This window comes from Morus notabilis, unplaced genomic scaffold (assembly GCF_000414095.1).
Source record: "Morus notabilis unplaced genomic scaffold, ASM41409v2 Scaffold1276, whole genome shotgun sequence".
Classification (NCBI taxonomy): domain Eukaryota; kingdom Viridiplantae; phylum Streptophyta; class Magnoliopsida; order Rosales; family Moraceae; genus Morus; species Morus notabilis.
This window is the reverse complement of record NW_010361531.1, coordinates 110,483-136,242: the sequence shown is the minus strand read 5'-3', so window position 1 is coordinate 136,242 and position 25,760 is coordinate 110,483. Positions and strand designations below refer to the sequence as shown.

General features: G+C 34.4%; 1 protein-coding gene and 1 long non-coding RNA gene across 3 annotated transcripts in view; both read left to right on the top strand.

The window, feature by feature from the left end:
- Positions 1–3,213: 3,213 nt before the first annotated feature.
- LOC21394269 lies at positions 3,214–11,771 on the top strand. 2 transcript variants are annotated; one of them, XR_002902373.1, is made up of 5 exons: positions 3,214–3,254; positions 4,339–4,419; positions 10,324–10,407; positions 10,504–10,790; positions 11,092–11,771. It is a non-coding gene; the product is annotated as an uncharacterized LOC21394269 (long non-coding RNA). The 2 variants fall into 2 exon arrangements; XR_002902372.1 differs by lacking the exon at positions 3,214–3,254 and having other exon boundaries at positions 4,178–4,419; positions 11,092–11,769.
- A 5,813-nt stretch (positions 11,772–17,584) lies between these two features.
- Positions 17,585–25,760, top strand: part of LOC21394267 (probable sodium/metabolite cotransporter BASS1, chloroplastic) — an 11,917-nt gene continuing 3,741 nt past the window's right edge. Inside the window, exons 1-6 of the mRNA XM_024166825.1 lie at positions 17,585–18,267; positions 20,115–20,208; positions 20,294–20,327; positions 20,428–20,482; positions 21,027–21,110; positions 21,207–21,494. Of these exons, the coding sequence (XP_024022593.1) occupies positions 17,743–18,267; positions 20,115–20,208; positions 20,294–20,327; positions 20,428–20,482; positions 21,027–21,110; positions 21,207–21,494 (1,080 nt within the window). The 5' untranslated portion in view covers positions 17,585–17,742. The remainder of the gene's footprint in view (positions 18,268–20,114; positions 20,209–20,293; positions 20,328–20,427; positions 20,483–21,026; positions 21,111–21,206; positions 21,495–25,760) is intronic.

The window sequence follows — 25,760 nt, the reverse complement described above, 5'->3', positions numbered from 1 at the left end:
ACCCGTTTGTTTCAAAAAAAATAATAAATGAATAAAATCATCGCAACAAAGAAGAAATTACGAAAAGCACAAACTCACAAATGTGGACCCGTTTGTTTCTGATGAATAACTTGTGGTTTCGAATGGCTTCTTCGCGGGTGAAGATACTTAGAAGGCTCGGTAGGGACGGAGTCGGGGAGGGAAGGGAAGGGAACAGAGGAGCTCGGCCGAGAAGCAAACAGTGCAAGTCAGGCGAGAAGCAAACGCTTTTTTCCTCTCCGTTTTAATTTTGTATCCTCGAAAAACGTGAAATAAACAGGCACTTAGGTTCAGTTCTAGCTATGGAGTTGGAGGGATATGGAATTGGAGGGAAAATTTAGCACTGTAATAACTGAATTACTTAGCAAGTAATCTAAATAAAGGCATATTTATTTAATAAAATAAAACGTGGGTTATTTTTTTAAAACATAGTGCATAATTGAACAATTTTGCTAACTTACCCTTATTAGTTTTTACAAGCCTGTATTTCACGCGTTGCTACGGAGTACAATATTGTATTATATAATAGTTGTATTTAAAATATATATATATATATGTATTATATAGTATTATATTATATGATATATATAAAATTTGTACAAACATATTTATACAGACATATATAGTATTATTATTTATAATATATATACTGATTGTACAAAATAAAATACAATGTTATTATGATTCTTGAGCGTTTCATTTCTTTCAGCTACAAATATAAAAATGAGAAAATTGGTTGTAAATATAAGTGTTAAGAAAATTAAAGATGTTTAAAATATATAATATGAAATAAATATTATAAAAATATTTATATTACCTTGTTTTTGGACGTTTTCCAGATTTTCTTGTTGTTCTTGATTCAGGGTTGTAAAAATGGAATAATTTGTAGATATGTATTTAAATTAGTTGATAATATTTGTTGTGTTGAATGTGACTTACCTTGTACCAGGTTTTTTAGGTGTCGGAGTGTGTGGATCAAATGTGACTGGTGTTGATAGCTGTGCTGTTGATATTAGTTGTGGGCTGAAAAATGATAAAATTTTTAAAATTGTGATCAATATAATATAAATATTTTTTATGTATAGTTGATAAAAAAAAAACGTTATTTACCTTTGTGGATCTTTTGTTCATGTAGTTAACTGTTTTGGCAGCGATGATGGAACATGGATGTCTTCAAATATTTTGGAAATTATTGTGCTCAATTGGGTGCCTCGTTGTTGAAAGAAGATTGGAAGATTTTTTATTGTCCTCGGATCTGATCAATAGCTGGTGGAATTATAAACGGATCGGTAAAGCCTTTGTTAATTGTTAATGCAGAACATGGTTTTTTTATTAATGCCTGAGCGGTTCTGCCAAAAGCGATAACTTTCATGTCTCCAGTATGATCTTCAATTTGGATTATTAATCTATACCTGTAAAATATATATAAATATTTTTTTAATGTTATAAAATACTTTTTTAAATAAATAAAGGTATATAATAAATAAAAATGATTTGGTAATACCATATTATTTTGTGCATCCAATGTTTTGAGTTCATTTATTGTTCTCCTATTTGCTGATATTTGTTATTCAATTGTTTGAAGAGGTTTTTTTGGCGGTGGTAGGAATTCAATTTGTTGACTTTGATGGGAAAATCTGTATGTATAAAAATAGGAATAAGTTAAGGAAAATATAAATAAAATTTATGAATACGTAATACGATAAATTTATTAGAATATTATATATATATATGTGTGTGTGTGTGTGTGTGTGTTTACCCTGTCTTTTGTTGGGAATGGTGTCCTAGAAGTATAAGATGTAATAGAATATTTATTATTTATTTAATAAAATAGTTTATTCATCAATTTTATGTGTATATATTTGTGAATATTTTATGAATGTCAATGAAAATTCCATGATTATTTATGTAACCTTAAACATTGTATATAAGTGTTATATACGAGAGGATAATGTTTAAAGATAATAATCAAAAAGTAATGTTCATAATGAATTTAATTAAAGTTCAGAATCTTTAATTAAAACATTATTAATACAGGTCATTCCCATTTAGAATGGAACGGTGTTATCCGCACTGTTAATATGGCGAGATATTGAATGAGTGTATTTCGCATAATGAGATTATGTGGAACAAGGACACAGACACAATATGAATTTCTAATAATTTCTGTTAAGTATAGAAATTCTAATTAAGTCTACCGATGGTCATATATAGAATGATCTTAATCCTAAGTTCTTAACAAACTCTATTTATGGATTTGTATTTTTTGATTTACTCGGTACAGATTCTGAGACCCTGAATCCTATTCCTTGTATTTTGGAGACATGATGAAGTAGGTAGCCGAGAATGTTATTAGTTTTTAGGAAACTTGTAGAATTGGCTATATCCGCGCCAATTCTCTGGTCAAATCCTACGGAGTCATTTTTTTATTATCTTTATTTGGGAGTTTTCAGCAAACTCTATATTAATTGTCAGTCTCTTTTTAGTTTCTGCTCTTCCTTTTGAATTTCTTGCTGACTTTTAGGCTTTAATTTATAGCTCATTTGTATATTATTACTGTTTTATTTTTATTTTTACTTTGCAGCTGACAAACTTCTTCCTTTTGAATTTCTTGCTGACTTTTAGGCTTTAATTTATAGCTCATCAGTAGTAGTTGAATTTAGAAGGGACGATAGCACTAGTAATGCATAGTTTGTCATTTTTTTTTCAAAAAAAGAAAAAGGTGAATTAGATTGTCAGAAATACAGGCTTTCATTTGTGAAGAAATTTCCTTCTTTTGACACCTTGTGGTTTAGTGTTTGGAGTTTGGGTTATGGTAAATATCTGAACAGACAGATTGTCCATCTCATATAATTTCCTTTAGAAGAACTGGAGCATGTAGAGAACCTAACATCCAGGGTTAAGGAGAAAATTTTGTGAGTGGAGTTCCCTCCATATAAATCATTTTCTTAGAAGAACAACAACATATACTAAGAGAAGTGTATCCATTGCGTGAGATATGCTGTTCTTTGGCAAGACTATTCCACAATGAAGCTGAAGGTTGAATTTCTTGGTCAAGTAAGTTTTTTAACTTTATTAGTTATTACTGTTTTGCTATTTTTTTTGGATTCCTTCTGCCCAGTGTTGGTTTTCTCCTTGTAAAACACATGTTAACTTATTTATGGTGTAAATCCAGACTAATGATGCATTGTGTTGGTGGCATTATATGGGTGAAATCCCTGTAATCCGCTAATGAGGTATTTTGACGCCTTGCTTCTTAGCTCTTATTTTTTATATCTGTCATGTTGGCAGAGTGAGAAATCAGTTTCTATGAGCTTCCTCTGTGGTTTATTGTTTCAATTAGAATTTTTTCCAAAGTGAAGGGGAGTTCTCTAAATTTTTATAACATGCAAGATTTGGAGATTGCTGTTTCCGCTTCATTATGTGCGAACTATAGATACAAAGTTTGTTTCAGTTTGTTTTCCCTCCTGGGTTTTTAGTTTCTAGTTCGGTCCGTTATCTGAAGCAAGTATTGCATGAGAGAAAGGCCTGACCAATCAAGTTACTGTGATTCATAACTGAAGGCTATTTTGTTAGTACAATGTGTGGTGAAGATTTGGTGTTGGTTACTAGATGTCAAGAGGTGTGTACTAAAGGCAGGAGTGTTACGGTGAGAAGGAATTGATAACGCAAGCATTTTAGGGATTACGTAATGCTGCACAGTGTATGTAGCAACAAGTGTAAAGAATTTGAAAGCATTAGCATCTTTTTAAATCCAATAGCATCTGAGAAGCTGGATTTCAGAAGTTGACTGTTGTATCAATATTCCTTTTTGACCAGTAATAGCACTGCTGAAGTAAATGACTGGGAAATGTGTTCTCTGATGTAGACATGCAAATTTGGTTCCTCATTAATCTGATAGCTTATGTTTAGCTGGTATTGCCTGCTATTTCGTAGACATAGACGACATGTCCTTTTAGTATTTTTGGCTTAATTATGTGATCTAGGTGGCCCTATGCTTTTGGCTAGTGTATTTTAGATGCTTCATCAAGCTTTAATAGCTGTGATTTACAATTTCTTGCACGAACACTCTCTTCTAATGATGTATATTAATCTACCATAATGTGCTTTTAGATACTCATTTTATTTTTTTCCCATTTTTTAATTTCATGTTAGATTTGTGTTTTCTAAAGTACATGTGATTTTGTGTCCTATTTTTGTTTGGCTCCCATGACTATTCGTCATTACATATAAAGGAAACAAATAGCTGCTTGTTATGGACTTGTATTCTTATTCTTTCACGCTGGTCTCTTATGCGCAACATTTATTATCCTTTTACAGGTTGCATCTCTTTGCCCTTGGAAGTTGGAACTCTCCTTATTATTGCTAACTGTTAATGCTATCTGAACGTCACACCATGAGGTATGTTTACATTGTTTTACAGTTTTGTGTATTTTTTCTTTTCTATGTACCTTTATCCTTCTTATGCTATTGCCACTTATTTCCGTACATGGATCGTTTCTTCTTTGAGAGATATCTTTTGTTGTTATATGAGGTTTAATTAGATTTTTGTAAGTGCACTAATGTAAACTTTACCTGTTAAAGAATGTAGCTGGATTTTAAAACGACATCTAGTTGATACATTGCATGTATGGTCCTTGTGAGAGTTTCTAGTTGTGATATCACTTGTTTGTCTTATTTCGTAATCTATAATCTATAAACTATATTCTATAATCTATAAACTATATTCTATAATCTATCTGTGGAAATTCGGTGTTTAAATTACTAGGGTTAAGTTAGTCTTTTGGTTTCTAAAAATAAAGAGATTCGGATAATGACTTACCTGATCCTCTCATTTATTTTTCCTGTTTATTATCTTTACTAGGATTAGAGATAGTGTTTTAGTTTATCAGTTCCTTGTTTTGAGGAATCGATTGGGGCATCTCCTCCTATTTAAACTTATTTTCGTTAATTCATTATTCAATGAGAAATATTCTAGTTATTTCTCAATTTTTCACATGGCATCAGAGCCTTCCAAAAATCCCTCTCTGATGACCAAATACGGAATGGCCACCAAGAGGCAGAAGGAGTCATCATCCGAAGTCACTTTAGGCTCTGGAGTCTCGAATCCTAGCACCCCTATGGAATTGCAAAAGGCGTTCATCTTCCCATTACAGGGCACAAACTGAATGGGAACAATTATCTTCAATGGTCGCAGTCCGTTATGATGTACATATGCGGAAAAGGGAAGGACGAATATCTCACAGGCGAGATCATCCCTCGAAAGGAAGGGGATCCCACATTCAGACTCTGGAAAACAGAGAGCAATATGGTCATGTCATGGTTAATAAATTCAATGACCAACGAACTAGGTGAGAATTTTTTGCTCTACAGCACTGCACATGAAATATGGGATGTGGCTAAAGAATTTTACTCGAGTAAGGAAAATACCTCAGTAATTTTTGAGATTGAAACTACAATCCATGACCTTCGACAAGGAGATCTTTCTGCCACCCAATTCTACAATATCCTCACCCGTAATTGGGAACAATTAGACGTATTTGAGGACTCTAAGTTGGACTGTCCGGGTGATGCAAAAAGATTCAGAGAAATCGTGGAAAAGAAGAGAATATTCAAGTTCTTGATGGGACTCAACAAGAACTTGGATGAAGTTCGAGGAAGAATATTAGGGACAAAACCCCTACCAAGCATCTGAGAAGTTTTTTCTGAAGTGCGCAAAGAAGAAAGCAGGAAAAAGGGGATGCTCGGGGAATCATCCATCAGTGCTTCGATCACGGATAACTCATCTGCCCTAGCTGTTCGAGGAGCCCAGAACACCAGCTACGACAATCGGCAGAAGAAGGGGAGACCATGGTGCGATCATTGCCGAAAAACAGGACACATCCGTGAGACATGCTGGAAGCTACATGGCAAACCTGCAGATTGGAAACCTTCACGACCAGCTACGGACAAAGATAGCCGCGAAAATCATGTTGCAGTTGAAGAAGGAAATTCTACTTCCTCGAAATCCAATCCTTTCAACAAGGAACAACTTGAAACCCTACAAAAGATGTTCTTACAAGCAGCAACTGCTCAGGGTAACATTGGAAACGAATCTTTGGCACACAAAGGTAATTACTTGAGTGCTCTTTCTGTTGATTCCAAAAATAAGGACACATGGATAGTAGACTCTGGGGCATCTGATCACATGACAGGAGACAGAACTATGTTTCATCATTACAGACCATGTCAAGATAATCTTACAATAAAAATTGCTGATGGATCACTCGCTAAAGTGGCTGGGACAGGGTCTATTATTCTCTCAGAAACCCTAGAGTTGAAGACAGTATTTCATGTTCCTAATCTGGATTGCAATCTTTTATCAGTGAGTAAACTCTCTCAAGAAATTAATTGTGTTTGCTAAATTCTCCTCGGATTTGTGTGAATTTCAGGTTTTGGATTCAGATGATTGGCAGTGCTAGGGTAAGCTCGGGACTTTATCTTCTCAAAGTTGACAGACCTCCTAGAAGACGAACTCATACTGTAGGCTTAGTATCTGTTGAAAACACCAATAAAGATAGTGCAATCATGTTATGGCACTATCGTTTAGGTCATCCAAATTTTTTATATATCGAAAAATTGTTTCCTTCTTTATTTATCAATAAAAATCCGAAGTTGTTTCAATGTGAAGTGTGCCAATTCTCAAAACATGTTCGTAATTCTTACCATATTCAGCCATACAAAGCATCTCATCATTTTTTCATGATTCATAGTGATGTATGGGGGCCATCTAGAATAAAAAATATTAATGGTACAAGGTGGTTTGTGTCCTTTGTTGATGATCATACCAGAATCACCTGGTTGTTTCTCATGAAAGAAAAATCTGAAGTTGGGCAAATTTTTAAAAATTTCAATACTATGATTCAGACACAATTTGCCACAAAGATACAAGTGTTGAAGACTGACAATGCAAAAGAATATTTTGAGACAACTCTAGGAGAATATCTTGGGAGCCAGGGCATTATTCACCAAAGTTCTTGTGTTGACACACCCCAACAGAACGGGGTGGCAGAAAGGAAAAACAGACACATTCTAGAGGTTGCCTGTTCTCTCAACCCATGTCCCAAAATATTTCTGGGGAGAGGCTGTTTTAACAGCCACTTACCTAATCTAACATGGCCACATATTCATGGGCCTTTTTCAAACTGCGGCTGTTCATCAGCGCTTTATTAACACTCTTAATCCATCCCAAAAAATGTGAGAACTCTACTGGTCTTTTTGTATTTTGTTGTTCAAGCATATATTTTTGGATTTGCTTGAACCTTTCAAAAGCAAAAACCTGTAAAAGTAAAGAAGTTATAAAGGAAAATAACAATAAAGAAGAACAAACAAAATAAAATAAGTGATAAATGAAATCAACCTTACCATTAATATAAATGCGAATCCACTCACAGCTGAGAGATTTTTTTCCAATGGAGCAATTAGGTTGGCGAAGGTTGCACAACCCCAATGATTGTAATTGCGTGAGAGTGTTTACTCACACTGGATGAAACGTGCACCTTTTCCTACTATTAAAAAAGAGCTAAGGGGGTGTTGCATCTACTAGCAATCAAACAAAGTTTTGAATTTTAAGCTCTCAAATGATGTGGGTGGCAATGAGAGTGTTTGGTCAAAATGGATGAAACCTGCAATATCATTTTCCTAATATTAAAAAAGAGCTTAAGGGGGTAGGGGTGATGTATCTACTAGAAATCAAACAAATTTTTGAATTTATAGTCTCAAATGATTGGGGTGGCCATTTCAACGTAGTTATAGGATTTTAACTGCGTGAGTCTTTCCTCGCACTGGATGAAACGTGCACCTTTTCTTACTATTAAAAAAAAGCTCAAGGGGGTGTTGCATCTACTAGCAATCAAACAAAGTTTTGAATTTATAGCTCTCAAATGATGTGTGGCAGAAAGGAAAAACAGACACATTCTAGAGGTTGCCTGTTCTCTCAACCCATGTCCCAAAATATTTCTGGGGAGAGGCTGTTTTAACAGCCACTTACCTAATCTAACATGGCCACATATTCATGGGCCTTTTTCAAACTGCGGCTGTTCATCAGCGCTTTATTAACACTCTTAATCCATCCCAAAAAATGTGAGAACTCTACTGGTCTTTTTGTATTTTGTTGTTCAAGCATATATTTTTGGATTTGCTTGAACCTTTCAAAAGCAAAAACCTGTAAAAGTAAAGAAGTTATAAAGGAAAATAACAATAAAGAAGAACAAACAAAATAAAATAAGTGATAAATGAAATCAACCTTACCATTAATATAAATGCGAATCCACTCACAGCTGAGAGATTTTTTTCCAATGGAGCAATTAGGTTGGCGAAGGTTGCACAACCCCAATGATTGTAATTGCGTGAGAGTGTTTACTCACACTGGATGAAACGTGCACCTTTTCCTACTATTAAAAAAGAGCTAAGGGGGTGTTGCATCTACTAGCAATCAAACAAAGTTTTGAATTTTAAGCTCTCAAATGATGTGGGTGGCAATGAGAGTGTTTGGTCAAAATGGATGAAACCTGCAATATCATTTTCCTAATATTAAAAAAGAGCTTAAGGGGGTAGGGGTGATGTATCTACTAGAAATCAAACAAATTTTTGAATTTATAGTCTCAAATGATTGGGGTGGCCATTTCAACGTAGTTATAGGATTTTAAATGCGTGAGAGTCTTTCCTCGCACTGGATGAAACGTGCACCTTTTGTTACTATTAAAAAAAAGCTCAAGGGGGTGTTGCATCTACTAGCAATCAAAACAAAGTTTTGAATTTATAGCTCTCAAATGATGTGGGTGGCTATGAGATTGTTTGGTCAAAATGGATGAAACGTGCAATATCCTTTTCCTAACATTAAAAAAGAGCTCAAGGGGGTGGGGGTGCTGTATCTACTAGAAATCAAACAAATTTTGAATTTATAGTCTCAAATGATTGGGGTGGGCATCTCAACGTAGTTACAGGATTGTAACTGTGTGAAAGTGTTTTCTCACATTGGATGAAACATGCACCTTTTCTTACTATTAAAAAAGAGCTCAAGGGGGTGTTGCATCTACTAGTAATCAAACAAAGTTTTGAATTTATAGCTATCAAATGATGTGGGTGGCTATGAGAGTGTTTGGTCAAAATGAATAAAACGTGCAATATCGTTTTCCTAATTTTAAAAAAGAGCTCAAGGGTGTGGGGGTGCTGTATCTACTAGAAATCAAACAAAATTTTGAATTTATAAAATGAGAAGTAATATAGCAACGAACAATGTGGACTAAAATTCCATTCATGTCAAGGATAAGGAGCTTCTTCTGCCCTTCCTTAGCATAACATTCACTCTCATTCTCTTCTATGTTGACACTAGTTCCAAATTTCCTCTTTTTCCCTCGATTCTTCATTTGAAGCTACGGTCAGATTAACATGCAAGATTCGCATCCGTTACACCAAGAAAGAGAAATGAACAAAAGAAAAGGGCATTCGCTTTCTTTACAACATGAAAGCAAGAAAAGGGCACATACCTGCTTAACATCATAGTGGTCAAAATCTGGAGCTAGGTCATCATCACTATAATTTAAAAGCTGCCCAACATCAACACCTTTTTTAACTAGATATTTATTTCTATCTTTCCACTCCGTATTGGCCTTAGTATACCCATTTGTATGCGTTCTCCAATCTTTATCCTTATGCCTGCTCAAGCTCATTAACTTCACATTAGTTATACTTTTTAATTTTTACTTTAGGCCGGGCTGAAAGCCGAAGGAATAGGTAGGAGAGTATGCATTTGCCCTTTCTGTTATTTGGTTTCTTGTGTTTTTTGTCCGAACAATTATTTTTTAGTTGAAGAACATTTAAATAATACGTCGATACAAATTATTGTGGGCATTTTTTATGTTCTAAAAATTTATCTCTTAAAGATTCTTTTAAATCTTTTTTTTAGATATATGTAAAGAATTTTTTTAATCAGATAAAACTTTGAGGATATTTATAATATATCAACATGATTTAAGTATATGGTTTTTAGCTTTGTTGCTCCTTAAAAATAAAAAAAAAATCTATAATTCTCAGCTTATTAAGTAGAACAAAGTATTGGTGATTAACCTGATGCAGTTATGATCTCCCTGCAAGTATATTTCTCTCCATGGTCGGTTGAGTATTATTTTCATTTGCACTTCCTGCTTCAAGTTATGAACCCCTTTTTTCTTTATTTCAATAAAAGCATTTTTCTGGTTGCCAAAGTCTATATTCCTTGTCACTCTTTCAAGTAAGAGATTATCTTCAATAATCATTCTCATGCAGATCATGATGCCCTTTCTCACAGCGAAACTCGCTGGGCAGTATGTAGCAGTAGATGCAGTTGGACTACTGGTCTCAACACTGCAGGTGAAGTGAAGTATTAATACTTTTTTGCAACTTCTAGTTTCTACTAGGGTAATCATTTTCTTTACTATATAATTCATGCTTTGAAGCTTGAACCAGGTTGTGCTTCTTCCCGTATTGGCCGGTGCATTTCTAAATCAGTACTTCCAGGCCTAGTTAGACTTATTTCCCCCTTGATGCCACCCATCGCGGTCGGGACTGTAGCCATTCTTTGCGGGAATGCTATTGCCCAGAGCTCTTCTGCAATCCTCAAGTCTGGACTGCAAGTGGTGCTTGCTGCCTCTCTTCTTCACGCATCTGGATTCTTCTTTGGCTACATACTTTCTAGATTGCTCGGGATTGATGTGGCATCAGCGAGAACTATCTCTATTGAGGTTGGCATGCAGGTATGTATCCTTCACAATTTTCTCATTGAGCTGCTTCTCAAACGTTCAACAAATTTTCACAACTGTCGCCATGTTATGCTAATAGGGTGGCAGCAATTTTCAGGTTTTACATGCCCTCAATGTTGGTTTCTGTTTTTTAGCTACTTGGTTGATTTTATGATTGGTATGTTGTTCATATATCCATATATCATACACAATTCATGATGTCCTATTCCTTTTAAGTACTATTATGTTTGATTTGTTGGCTTTTATTTGTTCAATTGGGAAGGTTGTGCTCTTATGGACACTTTTAATGTTGCAGAACTCGGTGCTCGGAGTTGTTCTGGCGACCCAACACTTTGGAAATCCTTTAACAGCAGTTCCATGTGCTGTTTCAAGTGTTTGCCATTCCATCTTTGGTAGTGTCCTGGCTGGAATTTGGAGACAGAATGTGCCCACCCAAACCCAAGATTGAATTATGACTGATTCTGGCTAGAAGAGGTCCCCTTTAGGATCAAGAGCGCGACACGTGTCCTCTCGTATCCGAAGATCGAACTGCTCAAGCCTGAACAACAAAACCACCAAAGGACTTAGACAAGATTGAAATCGAATTTTGGAGATTTCCATCGATCCAGTTCCCTGTATGGTAAGGGGGAACCATGCTAAACACAGGCAGGGAGCCATGTTGAAGACGGGCAGCTATGGTAAACTTTTCTTGGATTTTTATTTTTGGTTTTCTTTTTATCTTTGGGAGAACTGCACCCGCATTCTTGAGTAGATAAATGGTTGTAACATCTTAAAGAGGTGTTGGAAAGATTAAAAATGCACATTGTATTTTGTGTTTTAAACCGCGTTGTGATCTTGAGCATTACCAGACTCAGGAAAAAAAATCTCAAGACGGTGCAAGTTTTCATGGATACCAAACCAAACAGTATCATACAATGGAAAGTTACAAGCTTGCTATTAAGACTGCAAAATGCAAGTGCAAGCTACGCGTAAAACACATTTTGAACGTCACATTATTTTTGTTATTTTAACTGTTTAATTAATTTTTCTTAACAATATGATTTGCTCAGTGTTTATGTTAAAATTTTTAAGTCATGCTTTGCAGAACTACATTTAGTCTCAAATTAAACCATTAAAAAGTTAATCTAACGATTAAAAAAAAGTGTCACGATAGGACAAAAGTTTAGTTCCTACCATAAATTTTGCCTAATAAATTAACAACGAATAAAAAAAATTTAATACAGAAAGAAAAGCATGTAAATAGGAAAAAGAAATAAATGAATAAAGAATTACATGATTATTTCTTAATGTACGGACCCCAGCTCCTATTTTGGGGAGCTAGACCTAGACGATTCAGAAGAAATAATTTTTAATTTGACCACTTTCTCTTCAGTTAGAAGTAAGAAATAGCACAAGAACAAATAACATAAAGGTCAAAATAAACAATAAAGTAAAAAAAATAAAAAATAAAAAGGGTATAAGTGGACATGAAAATTAAAACACGACAGCTAGCTGTAATTTCATTTTTTTTTTCCTAAGCCTTAATAAAGAGAAAACATAACACGTAAATAAAAAGTAGAATAGATGAATGACATAAATGAAAATAAAGATTAAATCATTTTTTTTAAGTTGTAAGTAAGAGAATATAATATATAACAAGTAAGTAAAAAGTATAAAAAATTAAATAGAATTAAAAATTAAATAATTTTTCTTAAACTATAAGTAAGAGAAAACCACAGATAATAAATAAAAAATGAAAAAATTAGCATGAATAGGAAAAAAAAATATATCCAGAGCTGCTAGCTTCATAACTTTTTTTTAATATATAATAGTATAAATAGAAATAATAGACGTAATAGATAGATAAGATTTTTAATACTATTTTATTCTTTTTAAAACTTTCACACAAATTACTTTCCCTCCTTTTTTTTTCAGGGAGCAAATTTATTTTCTTCTAAGCTACACATATTATCAATATTATCTAAACATACGTAAAAGAGTTAAAAGGTTACTTCTCTTTTGGTCATGTGTCACACTCTCTAATTTATTCCTTCATGTTTTGCTTTTGTTATTTTACCTTTTCTATTTTTTTTTCCCTTTTTGTTTGATGTTCCTTTTCCCCCCTTAAAACTCCTATACAATTTATTTTTATTTTTTCCTCTTTTTCTTTTTTAATTTTTTTCTTCTTTTCTTTTGTCTATTGTCTTTTTTCCCCCTCTAATATTATCTCAAAGTTTAGTTTTTTACAATATTTTTTTGAAATATTTTCTTTTTCTCAATTTCTTTTAATCAAAATGATTAGTTTTTTTTTTTTTTTTTACTATCTCCCTACTTAAGTTTTTTTTTTTTTTTTGTCAAAACTCTTGTGATTTCTTTTTCGAGGTATTTTTTTAAATATTTTTTCTTCCTACCCTAATTAACAAACTTATTTTCGAAAAACTAAGAGGCTACGGGTGCGTTTGGAACTCGTTCCAAAATGATTTTTGGCCCGTTCGGTTCGCTAATTCGAGTTGATATGTGATGTTGTGTGAGAGCTTTTTACTGTAGCAAAAAAGTTAGATGTGACTGTTTCTGAGAGCATTTTACTGTAGCAAAACTCGAATCAGCGAAATGAACGGGGTGTTTTTCGTATGAAAATGAAAATGAAAACGTTTTCAATTTCAGACATAAATTATTTTAAAAAATGTGTTTGGTAGTTTTATTAAGAGATTATTTTCAGTATAAAAAACCATTAATGTCTCTCTCTCTTTCTCTCTGCTCGAGAGAGGACAAAACAAAAATAAAAAATGAAAAACGACTAAAAGTCGTTTTTCATTTCTCTCTTATTTTACACTAAATCAAAAAATCGTTTTTATTTTTATTTTTTATTTTTATTGTGTCAAACACCGTTTTATAAACGTTTTCATTTTTTTTTCTCAAAAAATGTGAAAAACATAAACAAGATTAATTCCAAACACGATTAGATGTTTTTATGAGTAATTAAACTCATAAACTTATTCTCCGGATGCGTACACGTGGCTCAACTAGATTAAGTAAAAAGACCGCAAGCCACCGAATACCGAGTATCTCATATTTGTAATTAAAAGGAAACAACGAAACCGCCAGGCTCGGCTGCTCAACCCACTTCAGAATGTTGATTGTTGACAAAAATTAGGTGGGGCAATACACATTTCTTGACTTTTTGCTAAGAAGGGCAATAAGCATTTGTTTCTTGGCAGTTGGGGGCCAAATAAGCAATAATTGAAGACATTATTATCACGACAATAATGGGAGATGGCTGAGGACCGAGCTTTAGGGATAACAATATTTATCGCAGGAACAGGGAATGGGGTCCCACCTCAAATGGGGCAGGAATGAGAGATACTTATTAAAGATGAGAATAAAATCTAGTCCACCATTCATGGTTGGGTGAGAACCCGCCTCCGTCCCCATATTCTCATATTAATGTGTAATCATACAATAAAAATTGAAGCTATTAACAATAAACAATAAAGGATAATTTACATTTACATTTTGGTGTTGTTAAACTTTTTTTATTTATATGTTAGTTATTACTTTTGTATTTAGCTTGCAATATGTTAAGAATTTAGTTTTTATCATGAAACTTTTAATTTTAGTCTAAATTTATAATGAATTTCTACTATATTTTTATTTTAAATTGCTATAATTTTAAAATGCATAATCTTATAAAATGGAGAATGTGGCGGGTATGAGGAAGGCTCCCCCAATAAGAAACTCCCGACTCCGACCGCACCGCTCCTTAAGTGGGGATGAAGACGGAGATGAGAATAGTTTAGGATAGTGTGGATAGACATAAAAAATCATCCTCCATCCCCGCAACATTGCCATTCCTACCGAGCTTCCTAATTGGAGATAGCAATGCATCATTGTTCAATTTTTGTGCTAAAAATGACACCCCACATTACATGTCAAGTCATTTAATGGGCTTTAGAAAAAAAAAACACAGAGAAATCATTTAAAAAGTATATTAAATTTTTTAAATAACTTAACATAATATGACTTGCTAGATAATAATCTTTCTCAAATCCCTTCTCTATCCTCTCTCAATTCTCTTTTTCCTCAGAAAACTCCCCAGATCTCTCCCTTGAGTTTACTCTTGTAGTGACGAAATACGTCGGCCGGGCTGAATGCCGAAGGAATAGGTAGGAGAGTATGCATTTGCCCTTTCTGTTTTTTGGTTTCTTGTATTTTTTGTCCGAACAATTATTTTTTAGTTGAAGAACATTTAAATAATACGTCGATACAAATTATTGTGACCATTTTTTATGTTCTAAAAATTTATCTCTTAAAGATTCTTTTAAATTTTTTGTTTAGATATATGCAAAGAATTTTTTTAATCAGATAAAACTTTGAGGATATTTATAATATTTCAACATGATTTAAGTATATGGTTTTTTAGCTTTGTTGCCCCTTAAACTTTTCAACTTTTTGTAACTTGCTCTTAAATTTCTAATTTTGATAATTTACTCTTGAACATTCTAAATTGATGTAATTTGTCTTATTTTGCTTTGTTTTCTGTTAAAATGGTGACAGAAAGCCCACGTACGCGTCATGTGAGGACATAAAAATTTCGTGTCTAACAAAAAATTTCCAAAGTTAATTCAAACCCTAATGCAAGTCTTTTAAATTCAAATTCTCAATGGGTGGTTCAATTCACACGTCCCTATTTTACTCTCCACACCACCTTCTAACTACACACTTTATATAATTTTTAAATAATTAAATTTTCTTTTTACACACCCTTATTTATTTCAAAATTACCTCTCTCTTTACATAAAATTATTAAAGATAGTTCTATTTACAATCATTTTTTTGTGTCCACACCAGCATCTCTACTCTCTACGCCCTCTTTTAACTACAAACCACACATAAATTAATTTTATTATTTTAATATTATAATTTATTTATTTATGTATTTGTTGAAGCTCTGGGCATGGAGGGTCTTATTTTAATATTATAATTTATTTATTTATGTATTTGTTGAAGCTCTGGGGAGGGTCTTTTTTTTTTTTTCTTTTTTTTAATAGTTCAGTAGGAGGATTTCTTTAACTGGGAATAGAGATGTCTTCCTGTGAAAAAGCGCCCAAATAACATTGGAAAAGAAAAAAAAAATTGCAAAATAAACAATTCAGGAAAAAAAACTAATAAATAATAAATGAAAAAAATGAAAAAACGACACCTGAGGTCCTGAGTTGCATTATATTGACTGCATATTGATCCGATACATAGGCAAATGAAAGTGCAATAAGACAGCACATGAGCACAAGCAACATAAAAAAAAAAAAAAGAATTAAGGGAAAAAAATGATCAAATCTAACCGTATGAAAAGCGAAAAAAAAAGTGAAATAATTAGCTTAAAAAATGATTAAAAAACAAATATAAACATAAAATAAAAAATAAAAGAAAAATCTTCATGCAATAAATAGCAAAGAAAATCGAACATATCTCTATGTAAAGTGAAAAATAGGATTTTGTTATGGATTTTGAAATAATAATAATTTATAATTTGAGAATATAATATGTGGGGTGTATGGAGAGTGAGAAAAAAAAAACTGTCATTAGTTTCTTTTTTGTAATTAAATTGAATTATATAATTAAGTCTATTGTCCTTTTATTTAAAGTTTTTTTGTAATAAGAAACTTTTACAGTGTGCTTGGTAGAGTGGAAAAGAGAGAGAAAAGATTATAAAAGAAGGATTTTAGAGAGTAAAATAGAATTTTAAATTGTTTAGTAGAGAGGAAATGTGGAAGGAACGAAAATAAAAATTCTTGAGGCCCACCAATTTTTAATCCTTGGGAAGAAAAGATGAGAGAAAAAATTTGACAAACAAATGAGGTGTAAAATAAAATTTTAATCTTCACCATTCATCATATTTTTATTTGCATTGAGGTATTATTATAAAATACCTTAGATTTAACTTTTTTTTCACTTTTCTTTCTCTTCTACTAAACAACATGAGAGAAAATTATTTTATTTCCTTTACTTAAGTATTTTGCTTCTCCTTTATTTCTTTTTTCTATCCATCCTATCAAACACAACATAAATCTAAAGAGGTGTGGAGAGTAAAAAGGGTATGTGTATAAAACCACATATTCTCAATTTAACAAGACCAAATTAGAAAGTTGGAGGACAAATTGTCAAATTTAAAAGTTTGAAAGACAAATTGCTAAAAGCCAAAAATTATGAGGGAAGACGATGCTAAACACCTCTAGAACACTTTACTACCATATTTTAGAATTCAAAAATATCTTTTAGTTTTTTTTTGTCCCAAAAAGATGGTTAATAATAGGGTTAATCTCACAAATTGAAATAGTTTTTTAGGTTTATCATCAGATTTATTTTGATCTCTGACTTTTAAAATGTCTCATAGTTAGTCTCTCAAGTTTTACTTTAGTTCTGCTTCGGTTCTTCTATTATCTAAGTGTTAAATATTTAACAAAATCTGTATAAATTAGAGACCTAAATTAAAAATATTTGAAGTTTAGGGACTAAAAAAATATAAAAAAGAAAAATTGATTTTCATATATAGTTTCTAAATTTTAGATATACTGTTATATATTTAACATATTAATTATCAAAACTGAAATAGAGTAAGACCACCTTAAATGCGAGTAAGACCACCTTAAATGCGAGACATTTTAAAAATTAAAATGAGATTTAAAGTAAATCTCACACACCATTTGTTTTTGTTGCATTAACTCCTAATAATATTGGGTATATATCAGGTGGGTCCCCCATTCTCGTTTATTACCAGATTTCATGGTGTCTAAATCCAAAAGTGCCTCCAAGTTCATGACCAACAACGATAAAATATTCATGCGCTTCCAGCTGAACCAAACGACAGATTCTGCTTAGCTATTAAATATAAATGGCAAAGCCAGTCGTCTGATTCCCATTAGTGAGATAGAGAGAGAAAAAACAGAAGTGAAGTTACAAAAAAACAAAAATGCAGTCTTCACTTTCCTGCTCTCATGGAAGAAGATCCTTCAATTTAGTCCAAATCCCAGAAAGATTTTCACCCAATTTAGCACAAAAAACTAAGCTTTCTGTTCTAGAATTTCTCTGTTTTTCAAAAACCAAACCATCTTCTTCGTCTTCATTACTCAGAAACGAACCGAGTGGTCTCGCTCTGTGCAGAGAAGCCGCTACGAAAAGGAAATATAACGAGACCACTTTGGTTCGTTGCGGCATTTCGTCGAACAGCTACAATGCGAATACGGATCGGAGTTTGAGGGATTGGATTGAAGTGATCGGTGAAGCGATTTCCACGGCGTTTCCCATATGGGTGGCTCTGGGATGCTTGCTGGGGCTGGTCAAGCCGAGTTCCTTCGACTGGGTTAAGCCCGAATGGACGGTTCTCGGCATAACACTCACTATGCTTGGCATGGGCATGACCCTCACTTTCGATGACCTTCGCGGTGCTTTGGCCATGCCCAAGGAATTGCTTGCTGGTTTTGTTCTTCAATACTCTGTGAGTTCTGGTTTTGCAGCGGAAAATTTGCTTCCAAATACATTTTCTTATTATATCCTAGCAGGACCAGTAATTTTGTTTTTTGAAATACCGGAAATGGCCCTTTTCAAAACATGTACAACTTTGTCCTTTAGGTGCAAATGCCTACCAATTTATGACAACTCGTGAGTTAAAACAAAATTGAGAATAATATGCTTGTTAAAATTGTTAATGATTTTTTTTTAAAATCTTTTTTCCACTCTAATTATTAATTAAGTAATTAGTTATTTTAGTTAAAAATATATTTTACTAACTAAATATAATTAATAAGAAGTGGCTAATTATTTATTTCTTTTATTATTTTATTATTTATTTTGACATAAAATAAAAGTTAAGAAAAAGTTATGTATGTTTTAAACTCAAAAAAAATATTAAAATAATTTATGTTTACTTTAAATAGAGAGTATAGTTAGAGTCGCTCACTAAAAAGTTGCTAGTTAAAATAACTTTTAAGTCATTTTAGTTAGAATTTAGCTAAAAATTTAGAGAGCCCCCTTGAAGGAGCTCTGTGAATGCGAATCCATTTCAACGTAACCAATCTTCTCATTTACGATTAACATCTACTGAGGGTTTTTTTGAGCGGCCCATTACGGTCAATTCTCCATCATCTTTCTTTGACTGAGTGATATGTATTTCCACGGCGCTCGGTTTTTTTGAGCGGCCCATTACGGTCAATTCTCTAAATTTTAATTAAATTTTAGTTAAAATAGTTAAAAAATTATTTTAGCTAATAATATTTTGGTGATACACTCCAACTATACTCTCTATTTTAGCTAAGCATAGATTATTTTAATATTTATTGAGTTTAAAAATATAAATTTTTTTATTGAATATAGAAAGAACCTTTACATTTACTATTGTTTGAAAGAATAAAATAATACAAATAATCTCTTCTTGCTAGCTATATTTAGTTAGTGTAAAATGTATTTTCCAAAATAGCTAACAATTTAACTAATAGTTGGAGTAGAGAAAAACTAAACTCTAACTATATTATTAGCTATTTTAGCTAAAAATATGAAATAGCTAACATGGTTGGAGTTGCTCTTAGCATTATTCTTTTAGTTGTCTCATGTTTTGTTAAATTAGAAAAATTACCATTTTTTAAACACAGTTAATGAGCGACCATGTGGTTGACGACTGATTAATTTGATGGTCTCAATAAGTGTTTAACTAATGTTATATTTTTAAGATCTATTTTGTGCGCGGCTTTAAAGGGTGACGGTTTAAACCCTTTTGGTTTGAAGTGTAAAATCCCCGACTTGCCATACATACATGAAATTAGAAGGAGAATAATTCATATACCGTAGTAAATATTGCATTAAATACGGGAAAAAAATCGTATTCAGTTAAAGTGTAAAATTTAAAAGAGAATAAAATATGAATCTTGTGTTCAGATTCGTGTTGAAACATGTATATAGAGGGAAAAAGATTCGCATACTTAGTAAATTGGTCCAGATGGGTTTTTAGGGGTGTAAATTTGTTCACTTTGAGCTAATTCAAGCCAGTTGCACAATCCAAATAAAGTTATCCAAAGTTACTTACCAAACAACAATTTGAACCTTATAAAGGTCAAGGTGCCATATGATGCCTTGTTGAATGCTAAAACTAATACCGAATGGCTAACTATATCGATATGTGAATTGTGATCATCAAAATTTCTTGTTGCCACTGCCATCTTGATGCCGTAAGAAATAGTGCTATACCAACCTCGCAGAGACCTTTGTTTTGCTGAACATTCTTTTTAATTCTAGCAGAGAAGATTTTTTTTTATTTATTTTATTATTATTATTATTATTATTATTTTGCAGGTGATGCCAATATCTGGATTTGTTGTAAGCAAACTTTTAAACCTGCCATCTTATTATGCTGCTGGTTTAATATTGGTTGGTTGCTGCCCAGGCGGTATGTCATCCTCTCTTCTCGTACTGTACATGGATTTATCTCTCGACTCTCCTTTAGTTATTTTGTTTCGGGTGAACGGTTGCAGGAACGGCGAGTAACATCGTCACTTATATTGCTCGGTATGTGAATTTTAAAGAATTGTATTATTAGAATTTGTCGACTCGAAGATCAAAGGAACCGACACTCGCAGAGATTAAATGGTCTATTTTGTTTTAACAGAGGAAATGTCGCACTTTCAGTCTTAATGACAGCAGCGAGCACATTAACAGCTGTGGTCGGTAAACCTACATAGCTATCATCTTCCTGCATTGTCTTCTTTATATAGGTTTGGTTGAACAGTTCAGAATGTATTCAGTTCGCTGTGTAGAAAGACATACGTTTGTTATAGTTCTTCGAATACTTCAGGGAAGTTGTCTGCTTCTTTCGCCACTTAGGAAGTGATGGAGAACTCGAAGTTCTTTCCCATTTAATAACGCACACAACAAATCACATTAGTGGACACCTCCTTGTTTCAAGTTCTTTCTGATTCTATTAAACCATTTTTCTTAAAATAAAATAAAATAAAATAAAAAAACTATAATTCTCAGCTTATTAAGTAGAGCAAGTATTGGTGATTAACCTAATGCACTTATGATCTCCCTGCAAGTATATTTCTCTCCATGGTCGGTTGAGTATTATTTTCACTTGCACATCCTGCTTCAAGTTATGAACCCCTTTTTTTCTTTATTTCAATAAAAGCATTTTTCTGATTGCCAAAGTCTATATTCCTTGTCACTCTTTCAAGTAAGAGATCATCTTCAATAATCATTCTCATGCAGATCATGACGCCCTTTCTCACAGCGAAACTCGCTGGGCAGTATGTAGCAGTAGATGCAGTTGGACTACTGGTCTCAACACTGCAGGTGAAGTGAAGTATTAATACTTTTTTGCTACTTCTAGTTTCTACCAGGGTAATCATTTTCTTTACTATATAATTCATGCTTTGAAGCTTGAACCAGGTTGTGCTTCTTCCCGTATTGGCCGGTGCATTTCTAAATCAGTACTTCCAGGGCCTAGTTAGACTTATTTCCCCCCTGATGCCACCCATCGCGGTCGGGACTGTAGCCATTCTTTGCGGGAATGCTATTGCCCAGAGCTCTTCTGCAATCCTCAAGTCTGGACTGCAAGTGGTGCTTGCTGCCTCTCTTCTTCACGCATCTGGATTCTTCTTTGGCTACATACTTTCTAGATTGCTCGGGATTGATGTGGCATCAGCGAGAACTATCTCTATTGAGGTTGGCATGCAGGTATGTTGTTGTGTGAATCCCTAAGTGCACAGATCGTACAAGTAATAAAGTGTACCAAAGTACAAATATCGTCCCATAGAGATTGAATCACTAAAAATAAGTGTGGGAAGTTATGTAATCAACAAATCAAGTAAGAATGAGTTTGACAAAAATTCACTAAAACGAAGTGAAGAAGATGGATACAGAATAAATGCAATTAAAAGTGACTAAAAATAGCAAAAACGTAATTATGGTTTGTAAATCAATGATGAAAATGAGCTAGGTCTACTAATTTTCCCTCAATTGCAAGTCTGCCTAAAAGTGTTACTGAAATGCTACAACATTTACTACCCCTGTTAACAGAAACTCCTTTACTGCATAAAATTCTTCCGAATTAATTATGACTAAGATTCTTTAAACCATTTCCAGCATATTCCTATGTGAAATCCAGTTCTCAGAATGCAGATCTAAGCTCAGGTTTCTTTAAGTTATGCAAGGTGAATAATATATTCTTATACCATCCACTAATCAAGAACTAAGACAAGGTTATTGAACATGCATCATCCATGTTGGATCCGATTAAAACTAACCTTTCTAGTATTAATCTTAATCTTGTATTCTATAATTGATGGCCAGTCAAGAATAGAAATAGGCATTAACACACATGAATGAACATGAATAGTAACTCAATAGCATCTCATAAACAAATTGCCATTCTTACAACCTTGGTTCCATTAGTAGGCCTAGCTTAAACAAATTAGTTCATACTGAGATTTACAAGTTCCAGATTTTCAAAATATGCCATGTCTTAATCAATATCAAAATAACAGAAGAATCAAGCTAACAGAGAGAAGAAAGAATGATAAGCTAGAACTTGGATCTTCTAGAATTTCTCCTTGTCATTCTCTTCGGGTCTTCCTCTCAGCTGCTCTCTTTCTTCTTCTTTCTCACGTCTCTGGTACTCTATTTTCTGAAATGCAAAGGTAGTAGAACAAAAATAAAAACAAATCAAAACAATTCGTGGGTTGCTTCCCAAAAGCGCTTGTTTTTGAGTCATCAGCTTGACTACTTCCCTGATTCATGCCTCCTGCAAGATGATTGAAGTCTTGCAACGATCCACAGGACCTCCGCAATAGTGCTTGATCCGTTGGCCATTCTCCAAAAATTTCCTCCCAGAGTTGTTTTCTTGCAGCTCCACTGCCCCATGGGGGGAAACCGTGGATACCATGAATGGACCCGACCACCTAGATTTCAGCTTTCCGGGGAAGAGCTTTAGTCTTAAATTAAACAAGAGGACTTGCTGCCCTGGTTTAAACGTTTGAAACCGTGGATACCATGAATGGACCCGACCACCTAGATTTCAGCTTTCCAGGGAAGAGCTTTAGTCTTAAATTAAACAAGAGGACTTGCTGCCCTGGTTTAAACGTTATGCTCAGAATTCTCTTGTCATGCCACCGTTTGACCTTCTCTTTGTAGAGCTTTGCATTCTCATAAGCTTAGAGTTAGAATTCATCTAACTCGTTGAGCTGCAAAAACCTCTTCTCGCCACCCACCCCCATGTCCAAATTCAACTGCTTAAGCGCCCAATATGCCTTATGCTCCAGTTCGAGCGGCAAATGACATGCTTTGCCAAACACCAACTGGTATGGTGACATGCCAATAGGTGTCTTGAACGCTGTTCTGTAGGCCCACAGTACATCATTAAGTCTTTTGGACCAATCTTTCCTTGTGGGACAAACAGTTTTCTCCAAAATTGTCTTGACTTCTCTGTTGAAGACCTCGGCTTGCCCATTGGATTGGGGATGGTAGCTCGTGGCAACCTTGTGTCTCACACCACATGGAGCAAGAAGGCCAGCAAAATACTTGTTGCAAAAATGAGTCCCTTCATCACTAATTATTGCTCTTGGTGTGCCAAATCTTGTAAAGATTTGCTTCCTTATGAAGTTCATCACCACCTTTGAGTCATTTGTGGGAAATGCAGCCGCTTCTACCCATTTTGACACATAATCAACTGCCACAAAGATGTACAGATTCCCATAGGATGGTATGGAAGTGTCTCACCAAGTAGTTGACAAAAGCTGCATACCACGACACTTGAGATTGGGCAACTGTAAACAACTGATCATCATGAAAACTTCATTAATGATCACAGATTCTTCACCCACATCCAGTCTTTCCAGCCAAGATAGGTGATCAACCACCTGGTTCTCTGTTCGTTTTCTATCCCTGATTTCCAAGTCAAATTCTTGCAAGAGGAGCACCCATTTGATTAATTGAGGTTTGGCATCATTCTTCTCCACAAGGTATTTGATGGCTGAGTGATCTGTGTAGACTATGACTTTAGTCCCCACCAAGTAGGCTCTGAACTTATCAAAAGCAAAGACTACTACAAGCAATTCCTTCTCTGTCACTGTGTAGTTCAATTGAGCCACTGAGAGTGTCTTGCTGGCATAGTAGATGGAGTGAAATACTTTGTTCTTTCGTTGCCCCAAAACAGCTCCTACAACCCAGTCACTTGCATTGCACATGACTTCAAACGGTAGGGACCAATCCGGCGCCACAATGATCGGTGCTGAGATAAGTCATTTTTTAAGGTCCATAAACGCTGCCATACATACCTCATCAAAATTGAATTGGTTGTCATTCTCCAATAAACTGCAAAGAGGCTTGGAAATCTTTGAAAAATCCTTAATGAATCTCCGATAAAACCCAGCATGTCCAAGGAGATTTCTAAGTCCTTTTACATTGGTCGGCGGTGGTAGCTTCTCTATTATAGCAAGCTTTGCTTTGTCAACCTCAAGGCCATTTTTTGAAACTCTGTGTCCCAACACTATCCCCTCGTTGACCATGAAGTGGCATTTTTCCCAATTGAGAACTAAGTTAGTCTCTTCACATCTCTTCAAGACTTTGGCCAAGTTAATGAGACAATCATCAAAATTTTCCCCGAAAACCGAGAAGTTGTCCATGAATACCTCCAAGTATTGTTCCACCATATCAGTAAAGATAGCCATCATGCATCGCTGAAACGTTGCTGGAGCATTACAAAGGCCGAATGGCATTCTTCTAAAAGCAAATGTGCCAAATGGACAAGTAAATGTGGTCTTATGTTGATCTTCCGGTGTAATAGCAATCTGATTATATCCAGAATATTCATCCAACAAGCATAATACTCCTTCCCGCCACTCTGTCCAACATCTGATCGATAAAGGGGAGAGGAAAATGATCCTTTCTTCCTATAGTCCATGCATATCCTCCAACTCGATAAAGGGGAGAGGAAAATGATCCTTTCTGGTGGCCTTATTAAGCCTCATATAGTCCAGTGCAATAACAATCTGATTATATCCAGAATATCCATTCAACAAGCAATAATACTCCTTCCTCGCCAATATGTCCAACATCTGATCGATAAAGGGGAGAGGAAAATGATCCTTTCTGGTGGCCTTATTGAGCTTCCTATAGTCCATGCATATCCTCCAGCCCGTTACAGTTCTTGTGGGAATTAACTCATTCTTTTCATTCTCTACAACAGTAATCCCCCCTTTCTTAGGAACACATTGGACTGGACTCACCCATGCACTGTCGGAGATTGGATAGATTATCCCCGCATCCAACCACTTGATTATCTCCTTCTTGGCCACTTCTTTCATGATCGGATTCATCCTTCTTTGTCCCTCTATGTACCCTTATTTATCATCTTCCAAAAGAATCTTGTGCGTACAAAATGAGGGACTCATACTCTTTATGTCCGCTATAGTCCAACCAATGGCCCCTTGGAATTCTCTTAAAACCGTGAGCAGCTTCTCCTCTTGGTCCTTTGTCAATACGGTATAAATAATGACTGTAAGGGTGGAAGATGCACCTAAGTAGGCATACCTCAAATGCGGTGGCAAGGGCTTAAGTTCTAGGACAGGTGGTTCTTTGCTTGATGGCTGAGATGGCTTGTGTTCTCGTTCAGCCAAGTCCAAAGATTCAAACTTCCTTGTGTAGCTCGGCATTGTTGAATTGGCTTCCAACCAATCTATTTGCTCAACAACTTCTTCCTCATTTTTTCTCAAAGTTGTCTTGCTCAAACTTTTCTGCCACCAAAGAGTCAACAACTGAAATGGCTGAGCACTCCTCAATCTCATTTGGGAATGTCATTGCCTTGAACACATTGAATGTGACATGCTCTTCCTGTACCCTCATGGTCAATTATCCTTTTTGTACATCAATCAAGGTGCGGCCTGTTGCAAGAAATGGCCTTCCCAAAATTATGGGCACTTCTCTATCCATTTCATAGTCAAGAAT